Source organism: Amphiura filiformis, chromosome 5, assembly GCF_039555335.1.
Source record: "Amphiura filiformis chromosome 5, Afil_fr2py, whole genome shotgun sequence".
NCBI lineage: Eukaryota > Metazoa > Echinodermata > Ophiuroidea > Amphilepidida > Amphiuridae > Amphiura > Amphiura filiformis.
Genome location: NC_092632.1, coordinates 72,865,342 through 72,886,346, shown reverse-complemented (window position 1 = coordinate 72,886,346; position 21,005 = coordinate 72,865,342). Strand labels below are relative to the sequence as shown.

Below are 21,005 nucleotides of genomic sequence, written 5' to 3'. Positions count from 1 at the left end.
CATTGCTATTAGCATTGCTACATTTTGATCCCGCATTTTGATGTGTATTTGGGTACCACAGTATACCCTGTGCTTGTTTTCACAGATCACAATCCCTCACCTTCATCAACAGGATGAAGAACAAAAACCAAAGACTGGTGAGGTGGAGTTTGACCTTGCAAGAGTACAATCTGGACATCAAACATATTAAGGGAAAAGACAATGTAATGGCTGATGCCCTGTCCAGAATTGCATAAGAAAACCTGACAAACAAGAATTTCCTTTAAAAGGGAAGTTGTATGTGACAAGTAGTCACTGTGTATGATGAGTTAAATACTCAAAGTTGATAATCTGTTGAAGTTGATGTAAAAGAAGAAAACATTTAAGAAAGTTTTCATTACATTCGAACTTTTCTTCTTTTAAGGGGAGGTGTGATGTGCCCTGAGTAATTTAATTTAATTTAATTATTTAACTTTGTTTACAAGCTGAAAGTATTTCATGAGATGGGAAACCCCTTGTATTTTGGAATTCCCCAATTTATTGTAAACAAAGTCAGAGCTATGTTTGGAACTTGGAAAGCCCCAGTTCATTATTGCACCATCAGGAAAACCCCCCAGGAAGTGATGTAATGTGAATGTGTATAATTAATCTTGGGAAATCCCAAGATTGCAGCAATGTTGTGAAAATGTGATTGAAGTAATGGTTTATTAATAGATGATGGGTTTTTGCATGAGTACTGATATAAAAAGCTGGAGGTTTTTGTTGGGACTTTACAGAATGCCGTGGGAGATTGAGAAACTCCACATGTGTGTGATGGTCTTCGTGCTTCAAAAAAGAAGTGCATTTTAACCAGTTTATATAGCCAATAATTGAGCTAATTTTAATACAGCAACGAAGCAGACAGCGAGCACACGAAAGTGCTCTTCCTCATCAAAGGATTAAAAGTTCTTCTGTCAAATTGCTGGAGTTTGCTGGGTTTGTGAAGGCCACGCATCTGTCAAAAAACAGCGGAGCTGTGTTAAAAAACCTGTTCCCTGGAGAAAGAGTGATTGGTGAAAGAAACACCATTTTTGGAGAAAGCAGCGCAAGGAGATATATTTGTGGAGATAGCAGCGCAAAGGAGATTGGAGGAAGCATCATCATTTTCGTATGAGGATTTTATACGCAAGGATTTATAAATGCAAGTGTACTATGGACTTCGCTGATTTTCGCAGGACAAGTGAATAAGGATATATTACATCAGTCGTCCAGAACATTGCAAGAACTCTAGGATCCCCAACAAGAAGACAGCTGGTTAAGTACTGATATAGTAAAACTGTCATTGTGTGATTTTATTGTATATGCGATATTGTTATTATATGTACCAATCATACTCTGTTTTCAATTAAAGACTTAGATTTTGTTAGCTTAAACAAACAGTGTATTTGTGTTGTGCATTCGTGTGAGTTCGGGAAAAAGGTGATTTTGGCCTTGAGTCAAGTACGACTCGTAACAACTGTAATCTCCTCCCAGGATTGTTCTACAGGCTCTCTTTTAATTTTGGATAGACTCACGTTCTTTAGCTTGCTTCATTGAAATACTTGAATGCCACACAGCACTGGCGTACTCAAGAATCTGTCTAACATAACCACTGTAAACGACACTCAGCTCTTCACTATCAAAGCCAAACCTCTTGAGGGACCTCAGCATAAACAACTTCTTATTGGCTTTTTAAGCATGTTATTAACCTGGGTGTCCAACTTGAGGTTGTCCTGAAGATAAGTACCAAGAACCTTAGCTTCCGTGACGTAGGCCTATGACAGTGGTTCTGCACCGATTCTCAAGTCGCCAGACTGGGGTTGATTTTTACTGAAGCAAACTGGGAGAGTCTGACATTTGGAGGGATTCAATTTGAGCAAATTACCCTTGGACCACTCAGTAAACTGATCAAGATCAGCTTGTAAAAAAACTGGAGTGATGCGATCCATTTACGTTCAGCTACATTCTCTGCAAATGTCAGGTCATCCACGTATTTCCAACAACTAGAAGTAGAATTTTGAGCAGCATCGTTTATGAGAATCTAAAAAACCAATGGGGCCGAGTTTCGTGCCCTGAGGTACTCCTCCATGAAGTGGAACATAGTCTGAAAGCGGATTATCTTATCAACAAGGGGGTATGGTCGATCAAGTCAAACGCTTTGGAAAAACCCGTTAGGACCACCGTTCCAACATTGTGACTTCCTTCTGCGCCTTGATGCAGATGGTGAAGAAGGCTGACAAGGTAATGGGATGTTGAGACCCCGGGTTGAGACACCTTTAACATTGGCGAATTGGCGCTCATCGATTTTATGCTGAATATCATCGAGGACCCACCCCGCAACAAAACCTTCGGCAAAGGCTTTAGCAAAAACAGAGATGAATGAAACTGGTCTCAGTTTTTCAATAGTGGGGGTAGTTGCTTAGGAATAGGCATGCACTCCCGGGGGGGCCACTGGTCATTGACAAGGGGGTATCATGCGTGGCCACGAAGTTTCGAATAGCACCCTAAACAAGTATTTACGAGGTCTGAAAATGCACCCCTCAACAATTATGACAAGTGCAATTTCATACCCTAAATAAGTATTGACATTATTTTTGCCCCCATTAGAAGCAAGTAAATCAGTCGATGAGTCATATTTTGACTCTAAAACCCTTCATGATAACTGGGAAAACACAAATTCAAAAGTTCATAATTTTTACCCTTTATTACATACTACATTTGTCTCAAAGGACCCTAAACACTGATTTATTGTACAAGATATACCCATTTTCTCAAATTTCCTTGTTTTAGATACCCTATTCACGATACTTAAGTACAGTGCCTGATCATGAAAAAAGACCCTTTTTACTTGAAGCTTTGGCCACGCATGATACCCCCTGGTCTATGACCAGTGGCCCCCCTGGGCATGCACTGCATTATAGGCAAAATTTCCCTTGCCACGGACTCGCTGGTCTATTATCCTTGGTTATTATATTAACTGCGGGCGTTTATTTTATATGGTTTAAACTATTGTGCTGCATAATGGTGAAACCATTATTAAATTTTTGTGAAAAGTGTGAAATTTGGCTCAGATGTAGTATTCAGTCTGATGAACAATTCTAGGGGGAGGGCCAAAAATATTTTTTCCAATATGGTCGACATAGAGGTCATCGAACTTTATACAGGGAAAAAATTCAAAGTTGTTCAAATTGAGTTATAAACCATGCCAACATGTTCCCCTGGTCACCGTCCAGAAAAGTATAGTTTATATGAACAACAAGTTCGATGACCTCTATGGCGGCTATATTGGACAAAATATTTTTGGCCCTCCCCCTAGAATTGTTCACCAGACTGAATACTACGTCTGAGCCAAATGTCACACTTTTCACAAAAAATTAACAATTTTTTTGCTACTGCACTATTGTGTTATTGTCACCTGTAGGCCTACACTACTTGTCTCCGTGTACGTGTAGGCCTATAATAAAGTTTGCTGATGAAATTAAAAATTAACTGTAATTATAAATTATGATTCCGGGTAGTTTTCCTGATCTAGAGCTTAAGGCATGTGTGCCAAAAATTAATTAACCCTCCCCCCCTCTTTTGCCAAAAAAAAAAATGGCTCTGACCCTGTCTGGCTGTGTTCGCAATGTGTTGGCGCCCTCTTTTGCGTGGGTAAAAATCCCAGGTCAAAGTTCGTCAATCTGCGAACTTGGAAAACATTGCGACAGCTGAGACACGTAAGCTGTAAAATTTCTTGGGAAAATGTGGTCGTTTTTCTCTAGTGATCCGCTTAAACAGTTTCCGTTTGAAGTTGGTGAGAAAGTAGAGGATTGGAGAACAAATCTATATGGAGTCTGCATCATGGAAAACGAAAAGTAAGGCAGATTATCGATAAGCTTACCGACCATGCAATGATACTTTATTTATTTTATTTATTTATTTATTAGACTTCATCACTGGTAAAGTTGTTTTCTTTAAACTTCCGTGGTCGTGCCTGTGTGTATCGCGTACACGAGCGTAAACACAAAAGCAATAAACAATCACGCTGATTGGCTGATCAATGCACTTGACAACACAAGCGGCTAGGGGACGCAGGGGTAACCTGTCAGTGTCAAGTACTTCATCTATTGTGTCCAATACTTAATCCGATAAGTGATCGATGTATATATCGATAAAAATAGGATCAAGATCGTGGATGAGCTATGGCGGCATGCTTTAAAACTTTACGATTCAGCCAGGTACCTCGTAGGCTGGATTCAGCAGCAGGATGTCATGACTTAATTTATTCTTTATGATTACGATTAAAAAAAACCCAAAATAATAATAATATTAATATGAATATTTTAAACTTGTTATAACTTGAGAATCTGAGACGAAAATACCTAGGCCTACATCTCAGTTGAAAACGTTTATTCGGGGTTTTTTTAAGTCGATTTACCGTTGGTGGGATAATTGCCTATCGGTTGGATTGAAAATGGATAAGCGTATCGGTGATGTCACTGGCTTTAAACTTTGGCGGACAATAGAATAACCATTGATTGACAAGGTTACCCTCGTCCCCTAGCCGCTTGTCTTGACAACAAGCCGGCTGACCCATTAACAATGGCATTGGTTTTCGGTGACAGCGTAGTAGGCGACCTTGTCACTTCTCTGCGATCGCAATTCACCTGCAGCGATACCGGACCACGGAAGTTTAAAGAAAACAACTTTACATACATGTATAACATTATTGCACATCAAAATTTTGAAAAATATAATATATAAGCTTTTTAAAAAAACATGTTAAAAGACCAGCAAATAGGCTGGGATAAACAGGTGTAAATTCACCTCTAGAACCATCCCACCTACATGACCTAGGAAAAAACCTAAATAATTTGGAAAAAAGAATGGAAAGCCAGGGGCAAGACCTTAAATGGGCCTACAATTTGGGCATCGGCAAGTGGAAAACCAAGTGCAGGTATCAGAAGGAACAAATTTGGAATAAAATTGAGACTTCAAAAAATCCAGAGCTTGAAATTTGAAAGAAAAAATGGAATTGGATAATCTGGTTTCCAGAGGCAGCTGGTTCCACAAGGGAACAATGCGGTTGAAGTATGATTGTTTGTGGGATTCAGTCTTACACCTCTGAAAAGATAACATAAGAGGATCTGCAGAGAGCCTAGTGGTGGGATGGTTCTGTTGGTTTTTACTTTTAAAAACAACAAACTTATCTACATCTAAATCATATTGCCCCAACTTGCATCTTTGAAAAAAGCCGAGATCACCGAGTTCCCTTCTGGATGATAGTGGAAGGAGACCAAGACTGGTTAACCGCTCTTTATAGTCCTTGTCAGGATAGTGCATAATGAATTTGGTAGCCGTCTTTGGACACCTTCAATAAGCTGGACATTTTGTTTTGAGGTCCGCTCCAAAGACAGCTACCATAGGGCCTACTCAAGGTCACTCCTGACAAGGGCAGTATAAAGAGTCTTGGTCACTTTAACTGGTGCATTAAAACCAACTGTTAGCATGATCATCCCCATCTTTCGGTTGCTCTTTTTAACCACTTGTTTTACATGAATACTCCAGTCAAGTCTGTCTGAAACATTAACACCAAGATCTTTAATGGCATCAATTTTCTCAAGGGTAATACCATTCATCTTATAGACAAATTGAACTTGATTTATGCGTCTGGACATGGTAATAACCTGACATTTTGAGGGATGGAAGTTGAGCTCCCACATCAAACTCCAATTATACAAAGCATCCAAGTCTGATTGCAGTAGCTTACAATCAGAAGTACTGCTAATATTTTTGTAGCACTTGGAATCATCCGCAAAAAGAGCAACATTTGCATGTTTGGCAACGCTGGGCAAGGCGTTAATAAAAAGAACAAAAGTAAAGGTCCCAAGATCAGAACCTTGGGGATGCCAGAAATGACAGGGAGCCAGTCAGAGTTCACCCCATCAACAACCACTCTCTGCTCCCGTCCAGTAAGATAAGCACTAAACCAGTTCAGGAGATTGGAATGAATGCCAAAGGATTGTATTTTGTGCAAAAGAAGTTTGTGGGAGACGCTATCGAAAGCTTTTGAAAAATCAAGATAAATCATATCTGCTTGCCCAGCATTGTCCATAGCAGCACTAACCTCATGAAAAGCGGTAAGGAGTTGAGTAGTAGTTGACCGTCCCTTAATAAAACCATGCTGAAGATCATATAACTTGGACTTTATTTCAGGAAGATAACATTATAAATGGCCCTTTCCATTACCTTACAGCATAGACATAAAAGTGAAGCTGGACGATAATTACCAACTTTTTGCTTATCAGATTGTTTGTAAACTGGAATTACATTGGCCTTCAACCAATCACTGGGTAAATTACCTGAATCAATTGACATATTAAAAAATATGACAAAGGGAGATGCAATCTGGTTAGCACATTCCTTTAGGACACGCGGAGATATGCCATCAGGTCCTACGGCTTTAGTAACATCTAGATTTTTCAAAATGTCAGGCACATTATCAGCCTGAAGTTTAATATTGCCAAGGGATTCATGTTGGAAAATTGGCACATCAGGAAGTGTAATGTTTACCTTAGGCTGGGTAAAAACAGAATAAAAATAATTGTTGAACATTGTAGCCTTGCTTGTGGCAGTAGCAGCACACTCATCACCACTATAAATTGCTTGGGGCAGAGATTTTGATCTGGTCTTAGATCTAAAAAAGGACCAGAAGTCCAGAACCTTTTTGGGTTCTCCAAGATGGTAGTCCCAAACCCAAAGTTGGATCGGTATGTCCCAAATACTGAAATGATCATGATGATAAAGTTAATTTTTTTAAACTTCTGTGGTCCGAGCTGTGCGCCAAGCGTCTACGAGCGTACACACAGAAAAAATAAGCAATCACGCTGATTGGCTGATCAACGAACTTGACAACAAGTCGGTTGACCCATTGGTTGTCTGTTCGGCGCGTAGTAGCCTAGTAGGCGACCTTGTCACTTTTACGCGATCGCAATTCACCAGCGCGTAACCCCGACCACGGAAGTTTAAAGAAACCAACTTTAGTACAGCAAAACTTCAGATACTAGGCTAGGACTAGGTGGTAGGCCATAGTGTTTGTTTAGTTTTGAAATTTTGATTATTTTTCCAAGTATAAGGATACTTTATTGGCGCAGTCATGGAGCTATTAAAGATGGAGAAGAAATAGATTACGTAACGCATTGAAACCTTGTGCTGATTTGATAGGCACATACCGATCCTTCATTAGAGGGCGGTGCACTCACTCTTATTATTTAATATTTTGGATTACTTTTCATGCTTAATTCTTTTTAAACTAAATGACATGCTAAATAAATACCAGGTGACCGGGGGGGTTACATGGTGGAGTGATGGGGGGGGGGGGTTACATGGTGGGGTGATGGGGGGTCGACACCCCCCCTTCAGAAGTTCTGGTATTGTTAAAATCATTTCTTTGCTCACTCATTAATTTTGAAAGGGGTTTAGGGGATGGGTGGTTTCCTCCATTCATTAATTAATTGCATTGTTTCCTCCTTATTTAATTTGATGGAAATATTTTCATGTCTTTCAATTTTGACAAATTATTTTTTTTTAATGGGAATATTTTCATAGGGTTTTCAACTTTAATATTATATTATATTTAAACATACTATTGGCAAAATACAATATTGCCAAACAATATAGAATAGAATGTTTGACGTCAACTTGTCAAAATATTGGAGAAAATATGCTCACCAAACATTGGGAAAGTGCGCAATCCAATTCCCATTTGAACGCATGGGAAACTGAAAGTGCACAACTCAAGCTAGCCGGATGTCCTATCTTCTAGCGTTAATTGTTTTCAACAAGGAAAGAGATACGAAAGGCGAACATCTAGATAAGACATTTTCAGACCTGCCGTACACTAAAATGATGATCTTAAATTTCGTATTTATACATTTAACTGTATTGCCAACCAAGTGAGGGTGCTCAAACATCAAATTATGCCAAACAAAAACAGCCAGATGGCGATATACAAACAGTATTAATATTAAACTATAATCTAGTCAACTGGACTTACTATTTTTGAGTGGGAAATTTTCACGTCCAATCCTGAACGCATCATCAGCCCTACTGATGTTGTGGCGGCAAAAGTTCATTGACCTGTGAAACGGATGTTGTAGTATCACAGGTCACCACCTGATAATGATAATCTTCACAAACAGATATACAAACAGTTTGACATTTTATATGTACCGGTATGCAAAAAAAAAATAAAGTCAACTCAAAATAAGCTCCAACCTAAATAAAAATGACTTGCACATACCATAGCAGCATTGCCCTTGGTGCTTAATTTTTGGAACATGAAAATTCATGAGTAATTTTACTCTCCAATGTGGCACCACATTCACTATAAGTAGCCAGCCAGCCATCAAAAACACTAACAAAGGTGTGTACACATGGGTACATGAAATAAGATCAACTGAAGACCTGAGTGCAAGAAGACCGTTGACTTGGCCCCACAACATGTATACACTCAAGTTGCGTATAGTTTGGTAATGTTTTATACATGTTCAGGGACCAAAACAAATCTTTCACAACCTTTCATGATGTTTTTACCCTGGAACATATATAGTGTATACATGTACATGTTGAGGGGCCAAGTGGACTTACGGTCTCCTTGCGCTCAGATCTTCAACTGTTGAAAGTGTCGAAAGTCATTACTGTCAGCTTCAAACTTTTAGTCATAATAGTTGCACATGTTGTATTTCAATTTTGGTAGGCTGATGGTCAAGAAGTGTCTGTGTTTACGTTTGACATTAAGCCGAGTAAAGAGAACCACGTACAGACAGCCAAAACAGCACATAAGAGATTGAAGACTCTGAGGCATCCAAATATACTACTGTATATAGATGGATTAGAGGTGAGTAAAGGACCGTTCACAAACACTTGTAAGGGGGCCTGATGCAAAAAAATTTATCGCGAAATTTTTTCGAGGCCCCCTTTTCAGACCTAAAAATTTCAGGCCCCCCTTTTGACATGAAAATTATGGGTCAACCCCATAGAAAAAGCATATAAACTCAATTTTTCCAGGAAAATTTATGGTCATTAGGAGGGTCAAAAATTTTAAGGGTCCCCCTTTTTTTTTTCAGGCCCCCCCCTTACAAGTGTTTGTGAACGGTCCCTAAAGATGACCAGCCAGAATTAAAGGAAGGTGACCTGACATATTTGGAAATAGAATTCTTTAAAACTTACGTATTTATAAAACGTTTTCCCTTCCAAGCATTCGTGCAAAAAGAACATGTAAATGTTCCTTGTAAATGTGACTAATTCCTTTTTTAAATGGAATTACTTGTTTGATCATAGTCTCTAATGCACACAAATGCGAGGGTATCCGTGAGCAAATTTGTGGCTAGTGTTTCTCGAGCAAGGAATTACTGGCATTTATACAGCATGATACTGGTAGTCAGCAGTGATTTTATTAATGATAATCATCATGATCATGTAATATTGATATCAAATGAAAGATCCTATTTTTCTCATTAACATATTGAAATTACTAGGAGTTCCAAATCAGTGTATTTCCAAAGATATCATCAAAAACTGTTGAATTAGTCTCAAGCGTGGTATACCACAGTTAAGACTAAAGGGGTTATGTGGGGGGGGGGGATAAGGCTGTCAATCAGGTTAATAGTATGATTGTAATTTGTTTTCATGAGTCAGCCAAGGAAGAAAGGGAGAATTTGAGAAATAATATTTTACTAATTCAAGTGAATTAGTTAGAGACAACAGAGTGATTACATGTAAAGAGTTATTTCAGTACAAGTTTAATAAGGTTATTATTCTTGACCAGGATTTGCACTTGGGACCCCTAGGTCATTGCTAGGCCAACTGAGCTGACAAGGATGTTAGTGCTATCAAAGCATTATTTTTATATACCGTAGTGAACTTTATGCCCACGGTTCAAAATCATACACTAATAGCCACTCTTATAATTGATAATGTACTTTCTGTATTGCTAGTTGATCAGTAACAGCAATATTGGAAAATAAAGTGTGTCAGAAAGGATAATCATCTTGCATATATTCTTGTATTGTGTGTAGACTTTGAGAATAGCATCACCAACATTTCCGAGCTTTCATTTTAAAGTCATAATGTACGATCTTAAAATATGAATTTGGTTAATTTTTTTCAAACCTGATTTTTTTGCATATTTGTAATGTTTACACATGTCACAACTTGCACCTAAATGGAATCAGCCAAATTTGTTGTGTTTGTAGGTAAACAGAGTTCGACATAAAGTCATAATTCAAGAAATTATGACTTTATGTCCGCCCATAGAACTGCGCGTTAAACGGCCAAAATAACAAGCAGTGTTTCTTTCACGTTACCTCATTATTTCAGCTCAAAATGGACAGAAACCATTCCCGATCATTATTACTAGTATTATTTTAGCATTTGAGTATATAATGACAAATTTAAAATTTGAAGGAAATCGTACATTAAGCCTATAAGTAGTTGAAATTTTAACCCTGTATTTGCTGCTTTATCTTGCAGACAGAGAGTGTGATTTATGTGGTGACTGAAGCAGTAACTCCTTTGCAATCCTACCTGAAGAATAACCCACCAAATGATAAAGCTATAGCATGGGGATTGCATCAGCTTGTGGTAAGAACAAAACTACCAATTAACTTACATTTAATACACAGCTTTTTAGACTAGGTTCTCAACACTTTTTTGAGGTATGATGAAAGGTTTGCACTGGCCTGTCCAGGATCTTTTCCTGTGAGGGGCTTTCAGATTTGGGGCTTAATGGCTAAAATCACAAAAAACGGCTGATTTTACATGTTTTTAACAAAGGGCGGGGGGCATCAGCACCCAAAGCCCCCCCCCCCCCCGACACACCACTGGTTTGATTTCCTGAGAATCATGGGGTGAATGTCAGTTTCTATGTAACATGCAGAGACCAACAGAAAAGGATGGATTTCTTGAGTAGTTCCTCATCATTGTAGCCTTTTATGATCGGCTACCAACAGTGAGCAATTTTGAAATGTGGTACGCTACTGTCACTGGTAATATGACTTGGGGTCCATTTCAATAAACTCTCTGATCGTAGCTTACGATGCATTGTCAAATCCATTTCACTGAAATGCAGGGTTGTTGATTTTTTGATTTTTTTAAAAAAATCAAAAAAATCGGATTTTTTTAAATTTAAATCAGATTTTTTTGATTTAAATCGATTTTTTTGATTTTTTTAATTTCAAGATACCTCATAATAAGTTCAAAAGAGACCAGTGGAATGCTAAACATATGCACAAAACTATCAGGTATTTACAAAAATTCAAAACATGTTTTTACATGTGAAAATTTCAAAGAAAAATTTGGCAAAAATCATGAGGAAAAACCTGTTGAATTCGGCACCTTGGAGATGAATTTTTAACAAAAGATATTGTGACATCATAAAGGTATTTTGATTGTATCCAAAGGTTGTAGAAACATCAGGAATGATGTAAAACAGTCAAATTAAGAAAGAAATTAAGTTATATTTATCAAAAATGGTAAAAAATGAAAAAAGTTGATTTAAATCAGTGATTTAAAAAAAAAATCAAGTGATTTAAATCGCGATTTAAATCACTGATTTAAATCGACGTGATTTAAATCAAACAACCCTGCAGTGAAATGACATTCGATCGGTATCTTTTTTAAGTAATAGGGATTTACTACAGGGACCTTTCATAAAGTTACGTCTTGTAAAGGGGTATTTGTAACTTGTGAATGGTTACAAGAGGTACAAAGGGTTAAAAGTTTGGTAAAATGGACCCCTGGTGTATGCATTGCAATGTACACCATTTTTCTAACCTATATTTTGCAACAACTTTCACAACATTTAGTTAAATCTGTATATAGCTTGTTTTCAACTTACATGTTGACAGTTGCAAATTTAGCAAAAATGTAAGTTTTCCTGAAATTTCTGGAATTCCAGAAATGTGGTCATAAAAGAAACAAATTCTGTATTTATGTTTATTTTTTTTAAATTTTCTGGAATTGGATGATAAAACTGCCAAAGAGAGTGATGTTTTCAGCATAAAAAGGGGATGGTGCCCCCTTTAATCCCTGTTGTAACATGTTTCATGGATGAGCTCTGTACCTCTATAATTCTGAATACCGCACACGAGCACTCGGCCACCTGTCGAAAAGGCAGGTAAATTTTGAGTCAGGAAATGAATCTGTTACCCTGTTACCCCCTGATTTAGGCAATTATGTCATTTTCAGAAACTGTTAAAAAATAATTTTAAAATGACTATAATTTGGAGTTTTCTTATTACAAAACCAAATTTTTGACACTGACCTGACAGTTTTGTATGTCTTGGACGACATACTTCCTCAGAGTGATTGGTATTCCATCATCCTCTTAGCTGCTTGTACCACAGCTCCATCCCTAGGGGGCGTATTACAGAAGGAGTGTGATGCAAGTACTCGCTTCATCAGAGAATCAATATGGATTCGCAAGAGAGGGCCTGCCGTCATGAACAGAGACGAGGGAGCTTACCATCTCAAGTCATGTGTATGACCCTCTCCTCAAGACCACACCCCCTGGGGATGGAGCTGTGTTACCAGCAGCTAAGAGGATGATTGGATACCAATCAATCTGAGGAAGTATGTCGTCCAAGACATACAAAACTGTCAGGTCAGTGTCAACCATTTGGTTTTGTGATAAGAAAACTCCAATTTATAATTATCTACAAACCTGATGAATCTCTTCACAAGTTTAAAATGACTGTTTTTCTCCTGTAATGTTTATCATATCAACAGAAAGGGCTAAGTTTTCTTCACAATGACTGCAAGCTGAAGCACAACAATGTGAACATTAGCTCCGTATTTGTGGACAAGGCTGGAGAATGGAAAATGGCGGGTGTGGACTATATGGGACCGGCAGAAGGCGAAGGAAGCAATCCACCAAACAAGGGATTGGCATCACTTGAAATATACGACCCACCGGAAATGTCGGAGAGCATGAGATCCAGGAAGAAAACACATACTTGGTAGGTGATGCAGGAGGTGTGATGATTTTAAACAAATTGAGTAGCACCAACAGATGTACTATACTATTGGGCTATTCCATTTAAAGTCCACACTACCCCTGTGGAAGATTTACCTAAAGTCTTCCACAGAGGGAGTATGAGTTTTGAATAGAATAGACAATTGGATAACTTCCATTTGAAATACTCAATACGGTCGTGGAAGATATAGGTAAAGCCATAATCCAGAGGGAGTATGGGTTTCAAAATGATTAACCCTGACCAATTACATATGAAAAACATACTCACTCTGTGAAAGATATTTCCAAAATCTTCCACAGGGGTAGTGTGGATTTTAAATTGAATAGCGGGTTGAAACAGAGAGTATGTAAAACTGGTATAATAATGGACACTAAAAAAACAAACTATTGCATCATCAACTACAAGATGTTGATGTTTGTAACAATAATTTCAAGTTACATATGAAGTTGTGTATGCTTAACCTTTTTTGAAAAAATTAACCTAAAACTTAGTGACTAGTGAGCCTATTTCACATTGTTCTAAACTAGGCAGGAATACTCAAGTAACTTTGTGAAGTATCAATTTAATATAAATGTGAACGAAAACGCACCAATATAAAATAAAATGTTTCACTTTGGGGGACAGTCACAAATTGTGTGCACTGCTGTTTGCGGATGTCTGTTCTAAAGTGATCTAGTACATGATGAACTTTGTAAACTAAATTAAGAAGATATTTGTAAAATAGATTTATGGGAATATCACTAATTCGCTATTTTCAAATATCTGTGAATTTGTTCCTCTGATCTTTACAGGTCTGCAGATATGTGGGGACTTGGCTGTCTAATTTGGGAGGTGTTCAATGGGTCATTACCAAGAACATCAGCTTTGAAAGCATTAGGAAAAGTAAGTACTTTGTGATGCTATTTGGCTGTCTGTTGCAATAATGTGTAATATTGGAGTGTGTGCACATTTTGTGCAGAAGTATCAAGTGGTGGCTATGCTGCCTGTACACGAAGATGTATATAAGACTTGCATATGCTAAATATGAATATCCTTCACTCTGTGTTATAATGTTTGGGTGTATTTATGTAGGGGGTGTGTGTATGTTGTGTACTAAGGTCATAAGACATAACATCCTGTAGCACTATCGGTGCCCAGATAGGTAACGATGGCTCTTTCTAACGTACCCTGAACATTTGCATAGTGCTTTTGTTGTTTACTTAAAGGTCCATTCAGTGATTTGCTCATCCGGACGATCGTAAAAATCATCAAAATTCAGAATTTGGTACCTTTGTCATTGTCATAGATGTGTTAACACAGCCTGCGAGTAGTTAAGCCGAAAGGCGTGTATTTAAGTCATAATAAGACATTTTACACGAATCCGTAATTTAGATACTGACAGTATCTAAATTAGCTACATGTATTTAAATGGGGCTTCAACTTCGTCAGTACTGCTGTTTTCTGCATTTGTTGCCAAATTTGTCATTTCAAAATACCAAATGACAATTTGAATGACTTATCCTTCACTTTTAAGCAATTTATAAACAATTTTAATTTTTTTACACTTGCGCTGTAATCACTGCAATGGGTCTTTAAATGAAAAACGATAATACTATGAAAATGCTAATTATTGTGCTTGTCAACAAACAGCCTGAAGATGCACCTAGGATAAGGTGCGATACCGTAGCCTCTGGACAAATGTGAGTCCCGTTGATTAGTTTATGATTCTAATTTAATATATATATATTATACCTGGATGAATGACAACCTTCAGAAACGTATTGTGGTTGATTCAATTTACTACATCTCCAGGTGTGATGGAAAGAGTGATTGGTACCTAACCAGGCACCGATAGCCCTATAGGACCAAATTAAACGTGGTACCTAAGCTATATTGTGACGATATAATTGACAGCATTGTTGACTTGTCATTTATCTTCCAGATTACCAAGTCTTTGGTTCCCAACTACTGTGAGTTAGTCGGTGCCAACCCACTCTCCAGGCCAAACCCGGCGAGATTTATAGAGCACTGCCGTAATCCAGGGGGATTCATGAACAATAGCTTTGTAGAAACCAACTTGTTTCTAGAAGAAATACAGGTATTGTTAGTTAGTGGACATTTTCTCTAGTTTAGATGATTGGTTTATTCAAATGGCAAGTATTCTCAGCTGACTTAGATTGTGATTACCCCAGCAGCTCCCCATTTTACACCTGGGTGGAGTGAAGCAATTTGGAATTAAGCAGTCTGGTCTCAAGGACACAATATACTGGCCGTGGCGGGGCTTAAACCCACAACCTATCAATTATGAAGCTTGTGCCCTAACCACTAGGCCACTGTGCTTTCCGTTGAACATGATATTTAGGCGCAGTCAGTTGAACGATTCAGTCAAATGAGGTGCTCCTATTTCATGACATGACTCAATTAGCCAATCAGGACCTCGCATCTTTATTTACATGGTACACATGCAGCAATGACAAGAAAAGGTACTCAAGATAAAAAAGATTAATATCCCCTTCCTCACATGGAACTCTGAATAGTGAAGTTCAGTTTTTTAATAAATCATTATTTTATAGGTACTTTTTTGTGTGTAGGTGTTTTTAGGTCAAAGAAATCTTAATATCATTGTGGATTTCAAAAAAAGAAGGCCTACTGCAGAGATTGTAATTTGCCAAAATATTGTCAATCCAAAAGCTAACACATAGAATGCTGATATGATGTTTGCTCCCTAGTTTAAAGATCCGACAGAGAAGAACAAGTTCTTTGCCAAGTTGAGTACTAGTATGGATGACTTCCCGCAGGAATTCTGCCGTTATCGTATCCTTCCACTTCTACTACAAGCCTTTGAATTCAGTAATGCGGGCTCTGCTATTCTCAATCCACTACTAAAGGTACAGTATGCTTGAATCGTTTTCAAATAATTCACAGTGCTTGTAAAATGCTATATTCTGTGTATTGGAGATAAACACACTATATGTATTCTTTGTTGATGACAAGGACTAACCTTGTATAAAGTTGTTTTTCATGAACATACTTGTTCATTTCATCAAAGGGTTTCTGATGTACCTTATTTATGCTTGGTTTAATAATGAATGTCCCATGTGCCTAAATTTGAATGTATTGTACTTCCAAAGGCATTACTAGCCAAATTCCACACTTTGTACTTTTTTGAAACACCTGCATAGCTCTCGTGAAATACACTTTATGTAGTTTTCATGATGATAATACTTGGCAGTACTAACCTTCCTCTTAACTACAATACTTCTGGTCCATGGGGCCCAAAGGAGGCATTTTTGAAAATTGAGTTACTAGCATTATTACCTTATACAAACATTAGGCTATCATATACTGAAAAAACCAAAGGTCTAGTATACTTGGTTCTAAAGTTATGAAGTTTTTTGTTGTCTATTTTCTTATGTATTTTATTGTTTTTTTCCTCCATATTTTTTCCTTTATATCAATTTCAAATTTGCCGCCTTTGGCCCCCATGGACCAGATCGTGTCACATATATGCTTGTAGCTGGAATTCTACGGTATTACAAAGTAAAAGGTATATGCTTCAGACTTGAAAAAACTTTGGTTATCAGGGTATTTTAAGTTTTAGTTTCTACTCTACCATGGGGTATGACATGCCTTACTGTATCATGCCATGTTTGCTTTGAGAATAATGTGAAATATGACACTACTTGTTTGTTGTTTTTAGTTGGGGAAGCTATTGGAGGACGACGAGTACCAGAAGAAGATTGTGCCTTGTGTTGTCAAGATGTTTTCTTCCACTGATAGAGCAACTAGGATTAAATTACTACAACAGGTGGGTTATGCTCTTACAATAAGTGAAAAAACTATTTCCCTACAAAGCTGAAGCCTCTATCCCTATCTGTAATGAAATATGAAGTTGATTAAAATAACGTTGATGTTTTTTCATACATGTGAAATAGTTTTTGACCATGGGACTTAATCAATCTTTTAATTTGTTCCATAACCACGGAGCCAGATATTTTACTAGGTTTATTTCAGGGAATTGCACTCCACCTAAACACATCTGCCGGATTTAGAATTTCATGTTTTCAGAAATTTGCTGCACTTTATAGTAGTGTTATTTGTTGAAGTTATCAGCTGAATATAATGTATTGTGTCAACTAACACAAAAAATGTGAGTACTGAATTCAGGAAGACCAATTTGCTGAGGAAAATCTGTATAGTGTTTAGAAATCCTTACCGTACAACATATTAGAATTATTTGAATTATTATAACACCTGCATCCCCTCAGTCTCAGAACAGGAATTATGAAAATATGCAGTAAGTTGACAAAAAATCCTGTTCTACCTGACCGACCCAGATTTTGCGTCTTGGCGATTATCTTTTAGCTGTATGAAATTTAAAAATAATGGATTTGTTTTGACTGAATTAAAAATTTTAAAAAAAGATTTTGTCAAGCTTTAGGTGATTTTGTAGAGCCATTTATCCTCTTCCTGAATTCTGTTTTTTCGTTTTTTTGGTTGCCTTAAAATTACAACAATTCTGCTTCCACTCACATTAAAGCCATATTATAACATTTGCTGAGGAGAACGCCTTCAATTTTTTTTTTTAATTCTGGTTTTTACACGATTGTAATGTAGTCAATAAAGATACTCTGCACCGTATTACAACCGCGGGAGTAACATGCATGGGCGCTAGTAGTAAATTCCAATTTTCTATGCTTTACCTCACTCATTCGGCTCAAAATTAAAAGGGGACATATCTGACAGTAAAAGCTAACATTTTATGGAAAATAAATACTAATCTATTTTTACAGAAATGTTATAATATGGCTTTAATAATGATTTCATGTATTTGATTGTTTTCAGATGGGGTCTTTCATTGAGCATCTTGGAGCACCTGTTGTGAATGATCAGATCTTTCCTAATATATGCCATGGATTCAACGATACTAATCCAGTCATACGAGAACATACTGTAAAGGTATTATATAGTTATATTACATGGTTTATGAATGTTCTCCGTATTCCTAAACCATGTGACTTGGGTTGATTTGAAGTGACTTCCACTTGAGATGAGTCTGGTGTTTATTCCAAACTATAATGTAAAAAGAGACACACGTAGCAGCTGACAAGGGCATCGTTTTGATATGGATGTGCACATACGAAGTTGTTACTTTGTGTTTGTGTACAAGCCAATGGCAATACAAACATCTTGTAATCTTCTTGTTACATTCTCAAGAAAGTAATTAAAGGGTCCAAGTCAACCAGTATTACAGATCTGGATGCTCACAATGTAACATTTCTTAATTCCTGATAGTCATAAGCTTAAAAAGTTACCTTTTCAGAGTCTGAGTTGAGCAAAGACGTAGCTTGCGACGCCATCACGGCGTCTTCATTCAGCGTAGTGATTACACTCCTCCGGTCACCTGACCACCCGCTCAAGTGGCAGCAGATCGTCATAGATGGCGGGCAGGTCGTATCCGGTATCCCTGTTAAAGCAATATTATAACATTATCATACAAAATAGATTAGCAATTCTTTGACATAAAATGTTAGTTTTACTGTCAGATATATCCCTTTATTTTTGAGCGAACAACTACGGCAAAGCAAAGTAAATTGGAATTTACTACCAGCGCGTATGTCGCCAATACGTACCACTCCTTCGGTCATGTTATGGTACGACCCTTTGTTGTGTAGATCACCGTCCTGCACGCCGTGTGTACTGTGTGTTATGAACATCGTGTATGCGTTCGACTACTGATTCCATTGTAATAATAAGACGCCGGTTCCGGCGCTTTATTCAAAATCTCGGATTTTGACAAAACTACAGCACCTAGAGTCTTGAATTTTACAGGGTATATTGGTTTCATAAAGTACAATATAATCGTGTAAAAAAGTGAATTTAAAAAAATCAGTGAGGGCGTCCTCCTCAGCAAATGTTATAATATGGCTTTAAGTGTATGTAGGTCTTTGGGTCTTGATAGTCTGTTTCTAAATAGAACATTTCTAGCAATAAAATAATTTGGGGAAATTTCAAGAACTTATCAGTCAACTTCAGACACACCCATGTCTCAAATGTTGAATGTGATAAGACTAGCCATTAGCCAATCTAACCTTTGACACAAAGTGAAGTTGACATTTGATACCGACATTCACACCTTTGGCTCCGTCAAAATGTATTCATCTACATCATCATGTTCCAGGGTCTTAGCTAGAAATTCAGGTTTGCCCGTCATTTGAATAAATTTGCCTGTCCCAATTTGACCTTCAATACATTTACCAGACTTATACAGCCCATTGGGGGTTCAAAGAGTTCAAATATGTGCTGCTATAGCCTTGTTTTACAAACATGGTCTACTAAAAAGGTCAATAGACTTTCTAAACACCTACAATTATAATGTAACATCTGTCAAAGGCATTAATTTTGCCCGTCCCAGGGGCAAACTCCCCGTCTAAAATGACGGCCAGACGGGTGGCTAGCTAAGACACTGTCATGTTCACAATTACAGGACATGGGTAAGATTTTCAGATGCTTTGAAAAAATTTTGAGAAACAATTTGTACACATTTAGTGTGTTTCTGTTGTATATAGAAAAGTAGTATAACATGTTAGTCGTAACTCAACCAGAACTCAATAGAAGCTTAACAAAAACCCTGCTTTTATTGTGACATGCTAATCCTCCTCCAAATTTTTTGCATTCTTATTTTGCAGGCTATGTTGATGTTAGCACCCAAACTCAATGATAAGAACCTGAATGTGGAACTCTTACGGCATTTTGCCAAGCTGCAATCCAGAGATGAACAGGTCAGTCTGGTATTTAATTAGAGCATTGTTTTGAGACCCAGCTGTGTATCTATCGCCTGATAAAACATTAGAGATGTCATTAAAGTGAAAGCCCCACTTTTAGTTCAAGTTCTTTACAGAATTAATCAAGGTTAAAATTTATCCATGTAAATTCTGTTCTGTCTGTCATCAAAGTAACAGGTGTATTGTCAGTTCTTCTGTGGAGAACTGGCCAGACGGGCTTCCTGTTTAAGTGGTACAAAGAGGTGGAATTCGGGGGAGAACCAGTGAAATAAAAGAAAAACAACACCTGTTTAAGAATGTCTTATTCTGCTCTGCTGGAAGATTAAGGGATTTCTAAATACTAAATAAGTGTAAAGTGTTAAGCAACCTTTTACGATTTGCATTAGATAATGTATGAAACCATGTATTTTTGACTTTGTGAGATGTGTTTTTGTTTCATTCATACAGGGTGGTATAAGAACCAACACAACTGTATGCTTAGGAAAGATAGCTCATAACCTCAACCCTAATGTGAGTATAACTTGTAACAAGTTATCTGTCATTTATTTTGTCAAGTACATGACATTATGTGACACGATCTGGTCCATTGGGGCCAAACACTATGAACCACAATGGTCTCATCCCAATGGCATAGTTCAATAAGCTCAATTAAACACTCATAGTGCAAAATTTGACGTCAAGTTTCAGAGTATGAGTTTTTGTACCCAAATTGTCAAAGGTTATTTAATGAATGTACAAATGTATTAGGGTTAAAGAACTGTGCCTTAATAGATGAGCATGTTGTGGATCCTAGTGAAAGGCAGCACATTTAAAAAATATGGAGTAAAAAACAATAAAATACATAAGAAAATAGACATCAAAAAACTTCATAACTTTAGAACCAAGTATGCTAGACCTTTGGTGTTTTCAGTAAATGATAGCATATTGAATGTATAATGTAATAATTCCAGTGACTCAATTTTCAAAAATGCCTCCTTTGGCCCCCATGGACCAGATTGTGTCACATATATAAGTTTCTGAAGCTTAATGTTTTAGTTGCTTATTACACTCTTAATTCTTTGTCATACTGTAAAGTAATACAGTTGTTACATGTTACATCTGTCCATGTATTGGACCAATTGATTTCTTTTCTAGTATGATTATGATCTGTGTGTGCGGGGTGAGTGTTTGTGTACTGCTCTCCATGTTTGCCATTGGTTGCACATATGCATACCAACTGTTCAGATTT

At 37.3% G+C, this 21,005-nt stretch overlaps 1 protein-coding gene across 1 annotated transcript in view; it reads left to right on the top strand.

The window, feature by feature from the left end:
• Window positions 1–3,684: 3,684 nt before the first annotated feature.
• The window catches only part of LOC140153670 (N-terminal kinase-like protein), a 32,401-nt gene continuing 15,080 nt past the window's right edge, over window positions 3,685–21,005 (top strand). The window contains 12 exon segments of the mRNA XM_072176476.1: window positions 3,685–3,799; window positions 3,802–3,851; window positions 8,735–8,875; window positions 10,510–10,620; window positions 12,766–12,995; window positions 13,805–13,895; window positions 14,935–15,090; window positions 15,722–15,880; window positions 16,693–16,800; window positions 17,838–17,951; window positions 19,682–19,774; window positions 20,225–20,287. Coding sequence (XP_072032577.1) covers window positions 3,739–3,799; window positions 3,802–3,851; window positions 8,735–8,875; window positions 10,510–10,620; window positions 12,766–12,995; window positions 13,805–13,895; window positions 14,935–15,090; window positions 15,722–15,880; window positions 16,693–16,800; window positions 17,838–17,951; window positions 19,682–19,774; window positions 20,225–20,287 — 1,377 coding nt within the window. The 5' untranslated portion in view covers window positions 3,685–3,738.